At 41.5% G+C, this 4,689-nt stretch overlaps 1 protein-coding gene across 1 annotated transcript in view; it reads right to left on the bottom strand.

The window, feature by feature from the left end:
- Positions 1-1,486: 1,486 nt before the first annotated feature.
- FIGLA (folliculogenesis specific bHLH transcription factor) overlaps positions 1,487-4,689 on the bottom strand; it is a 10,505-nt gene continuing 7,302 nt past the window's right edge. The window contains 2 exon segments of the mRNA XM_006775342.1: positions 1,487-1,506; positions 1,758-1,791. Coding sequence (XP_006775405.1) covers positions 1,487-1,506; positions 1,758-1,791 — 54 coding nt within the window.

Genomic DNA, 4,689 nt, shown 5'->3' with positions numbered 1-4,689 from the left:
AGGGCCATCACTGCGGAGACCTCTTTGTGTGGGGGAGGGGAGGCAGGCGGGGAGTAGGAGGGGCGTGATACTGCCAACCCAGGGCTCCTGGAAGGTGGGATGTTGAGCCAAAGGGGATTATTGTGAAGCCATAAGATCTAATGGAACTTGCCTGTCTAGTGTTGAGGCCTGCATGGGACCCATCATCCTTTATTCGTACCTATTTCCCTTTTGGAATGGGAATGTCTATCCTATGCCTATTCACCATTGCATTTGGAAACACATAGCTTGTCTGGTCTCCCGGGATCACAGCTGGAGGAGTCCTGCCTCTGGATGAATCATACCCAGAGTCGTACCCAAGTGATATACATACTTAGATGAGACTTTGGACCTCAGACTTTAGAGTTGATGCCAGAATGAGTTAAGGTTTCTGGGGCTATTGCAATGGAATGAATGTATTTTACATGTTATAAGAACATGAGTTTGGGGAATTAGGGGCAGAATGCTATGGACTGAATTGTGTTCCCCCTGCCCCCCCAAAAAATATTCATATGTTGAAGCCCTAACCCCCAATGTGACTACTTGGAGACCATTCAGGTTAAATGAGGCTCTAAGAGTGGGACCTTAATCCAATAGAATCCATGTCCTTATAAGAAGAGGAAGAGAGTCCAGTGCTTGCTCACTCACACTAGCTCCCTACAGAGAGCTAGTGTAAAGCCACAGAGAGAAGGCAGCTGTCTGCTACCAAGAAACCAAACCTCCTAGTCCTTGATCTTAGATTTCCCAGTCTCCAGAACTTCGAGAAATCAATTTCTATTGTTTAAGCCACTCAGGCTATGGTATTTTTTATAGCAGCCCAAGCTAACTAATACATGTTTTGTGCCCTGTTTCCCCATTGATAAGACAGGGATAATCGTGGCTACCTATGAGGACAGTTGTGAAGAAAGTTAACCTAGGAAAATATGGAGGGCAGAACCCAGCATACTTTAAGTGCTATGTCTCTTTGAGGAACTGTTATAAAAATGAAGACTGCCTCTATGCTCAAGGTGCTTGGAGTCCAGCTTGCACAGGTGCCATAGGGCCTTAGCTAGGTATTGAGCTAACCCGGAAAATTCTCACTCCCATTGGCTAATAGTTACAACTCCACATTCTTCAAGCTTTAATTTGTATTCCTCTTAAAGGTTAATTTTCCCGGGAAAGGTTAGCAGTCACTTATTTCTCAGGTAATGAAAACAGATGGAATGAAAGATATTAGATGTAGGACCTGAGAGGATGAGGACAGAGACCACTGGAGGGCTGAAGAATAAGAATGCAAGCTGAAGGCCCTGAAGCCTATTTCTTCAAAGCATGAAATTAAGGAGAAAGTACAGTTGAGTAGATTTGTAACAAGCAAGGCCATTTAAAGGGTAATGGTAAACTTTGAATTATCACACACACAGAAAAAATCATTAAAGACTCCAAAACTACAATTTATTTGTCTGCAGAATATAGACCTGCACCAGTTTTTTCACTTTTCATATTTGGAACCTGAAACACAGAAGAGAGTTTATTGTAAATGCTAAAGATAAGAACAGACAGGTCACAAAAGAAATATCTAAAAGTTTGTTCATTTCATTAATAATCAAAGATGTTTGCATTAAAGACATCATTTTCACCCAGTAAAAATCTATCATTTTAATAGATCCTACTGTTGGCAAGGATATGATGAATTCAGCACTCTCACATAGATGATAGTATTATAAATTAGCACCATGCACTAAGTCATAGATTGTACCTACCATGGCTCAGGAGTTGTACTTCTGGGAATCCATCCTTTAAAAAAAATACAGAAAGAGTGAAACACATTTGGTTATTTGCCCTGTTTATGAGAACAAAAACCTGAAAACAAATATCTGTCTATTAGAAAACTGTCCAATTTAATGAGCCATTAAGACTTGTAATAGCCCTGACCAGTTTGGCTCAGTGGATAGAGCACTGGCCTGCGGACTGAAGGGTCGGGTTCGAGTCTGGTCAAGGGCATGTACCTTGGCTGTGGGCACATCCCCAGTGGGGGGGGTGCAGGAGGCAGCTGATTGATGTTTCTCTCTCATCGATGTTTCTAACTCTCTATCCCTCTCCTTCCTCAATAAAATATATTTAAAAAAAAAAAAAGACTTGTAATAAAGACCATATATTAACCTCTAAACATGCCAATGGTAGAATAAGGAAAAACAGAACACACAATGTTATCTACCCCATGGTAATTTCTTAACTCAGTTGTATAGAAAAAAAATATTTGAAAGCATTTTAGAATATATCCATCAGCAGTTTTACTAAGATCATTTTGTATCCTCTCAATTTTCTGAAATCTCAACTTGAAGAAAAAACAAATGCATGACTAAAAAAATAAACTCACTTAAATGATGGTCAGGCAGTCTGTATATCAGAACTTACATGTGTGTCACTGTGGATAATAAAATGCCAAATGCTTTAACTTAGGTTAAAGTTCTTATTTATTTCCTAGTCCCCTCTCATTCACATTTCAAGGGTGAGTTTTGTCAGAATGAAAGGCTGTTACAGGATTTAACACTATTTCCCACATCCCACTGACTCGCTAAGTATTGGGCAAGTTACATAAACTTCTGTCCCTTAGTTTCCTGACATGTACAATGGATATAATTGTCTGTACATCACAAGTTGGTTACAAAACTTAATAGGTTAATAGATACCATCTTCCAGGAACAGTGTCTGGCACAACGTAAGTATCAACAACTATTTTTCCCCCTGACCTCGATGAAGCCTTTTCACTATCCATGTGATCAAGCTTTCTTTTTTTGAGTTCAAAGTTAGCTTTAGACATTTTACTTTAAAAGTTTTTATATAATCTAGAAGGTTTTAAACCTAAGAGACAAATTTATGTAATATTGTGTTTACTTGAAGGGTTAAAGGGTAATTTAATCTTACCAGCCTATAGTCTAGTAGTATATTATGTATCATTGTCTTAGTGTTTTTCTTAAGTGTTTCCTGGAAAATCCAAAAAGGTAATATTTAAGCATCAGAATATGAAAACTTAAATTTTATTAATGTTGTCCGATTCTCACAGCTCATTAAAAAGAAAAGCCTGTTGGCCTCATCTAAGTCAATGCATTACAGGACCAAGAAGAGTGTGGTCTGAGGAACAGAAACCCAGCTTGCTGCCCAACTGCTTTAATAAGGCAGGTGCACTCCTGTTGTTGGGGGTGTTACCGGATAATTTGACATATTACCCAATGTACTTTTCCCTCCATCTAGTCCTTGGATCTTAGATTTCCCTCATCCACTCAGTCAAGACTTGGGGTTGGGATGGGTGGCAGCAATAGAGGAGAATGGCAAGAATTGGATGGAAGTTTCCCTCAAAGGTAGAGGCTGGCCTTCCTTGGACAGACAGCACTTTGGGTTAGCAGAAAACCAAATGCTAAGGCCACCTAAGCTAGTACTTGAGGGAGGTCAATGTGTCCTTCCACCTTTCCCCCTTATTCTAATCCTGGGCTGGGCTATCCAGAATAGGTCAAGGGCCATTACATGTCAGAGAAATAAAAAGAAAGCATTGGCTTTCTCAAATTATGCTCACTGACAGGGTTAGGAGCACAAACCAGGTAGAGTTCTTGCCAAACACACTTCACACACATACACATGCATGCACACACAATATACCAAAACCCACTTCCATGATTGATTTGACCTTTTGTCCTCATAGAAAAATTAGAGTTCCAACAAACTCCCTCTCTTATTTTTGCAAAGAAATAGAAATTTGTCTATCCGCTAACTTTTTAAAAATCTTCATCAGATTTGGCTTTAAGAGTCTTCCTTGGGTGCTGGTTCGATCTCCTCCCAAGTAGCTGCAGCCTCAGGAATCCTCCACCTGAATCACTCCAAAGTCAGATGGATCCCATCCTGCATGTCCCAGATCTCACCGTTCCAATGTTCCAGAGAGGACGACCAGCATCCGTATCATCACAGCCCCAAACCCTCGGTGCCCAAAGTTCAGAAGACACAATAATACCCCTGAGCCAAATGCAACCACTGGCACAACGCCCTTGGTCTGGGGCTGCAAGTTAAATGCCTAAACTGGTGAAGTAATAGGGGGTGGTGGAGACCAACAAACCAGAGAACACCCACCCCACCAAAAAGGAAGTTCAGTTTTTTAACTACTCTGTTGGCTAAACTTATCAGAACATGGCCCCTAGGCTACCAGTGAACACTGGGGCAGACAAAAGTGCTTCCTAAGGAAAAGCCTAGGCGGAAGACAGAAGGATAGATGCTTCCGGGCTTTCCCTGGGTGATGATAAATTAATCCCAACTCATTCCAGAGCTTAAAATGCCATTAGAAGAAATGTCTGCAGCGATTGCTTTCACACGGAGATGACCACAACCTGCAGAGGAAGTAGTAGAAATCTACCACCCACACAGCTTTCCTTCTCTGAGAAACGCTTTCCCAGGACTGCTGCCCGGACAGGCCAGGATTTAGAAGTGTGTGGTGGGGGTTTCATAATAGACACCATGTTTATCCATCTCTCTCTGTCCAGAGCTCCTCTGACCCAGCACAATTGGCACCTCACCCCAACACTGAAGGTGGCCTTTGTACAGGGACACAACCTCCATAGCATCACAGGCCACTCTGAACAAAATTCAGAGTCTTGCGTGATGTGAAATGCCCACATCCTAGCCATGCATGACAACAGAAGGAGTAAG

This window comes from Myotis davidii, unplaced genomic scaffold (genome assembly GCF_000327345.1).
Source record: "Myotis davidii unplaced genomic scaffold, ASM32734v1 scaffold247, whole genome shotgun sequence".
NCBI lineage: Eukaryota > Metazoa > Chordata > Mammalia > Chiroptera > Vespertilionidae > Myotis > Myotis davidii.
This window is presented reverse-complemented; position numbering and strand designations above follow the sequence as displayed.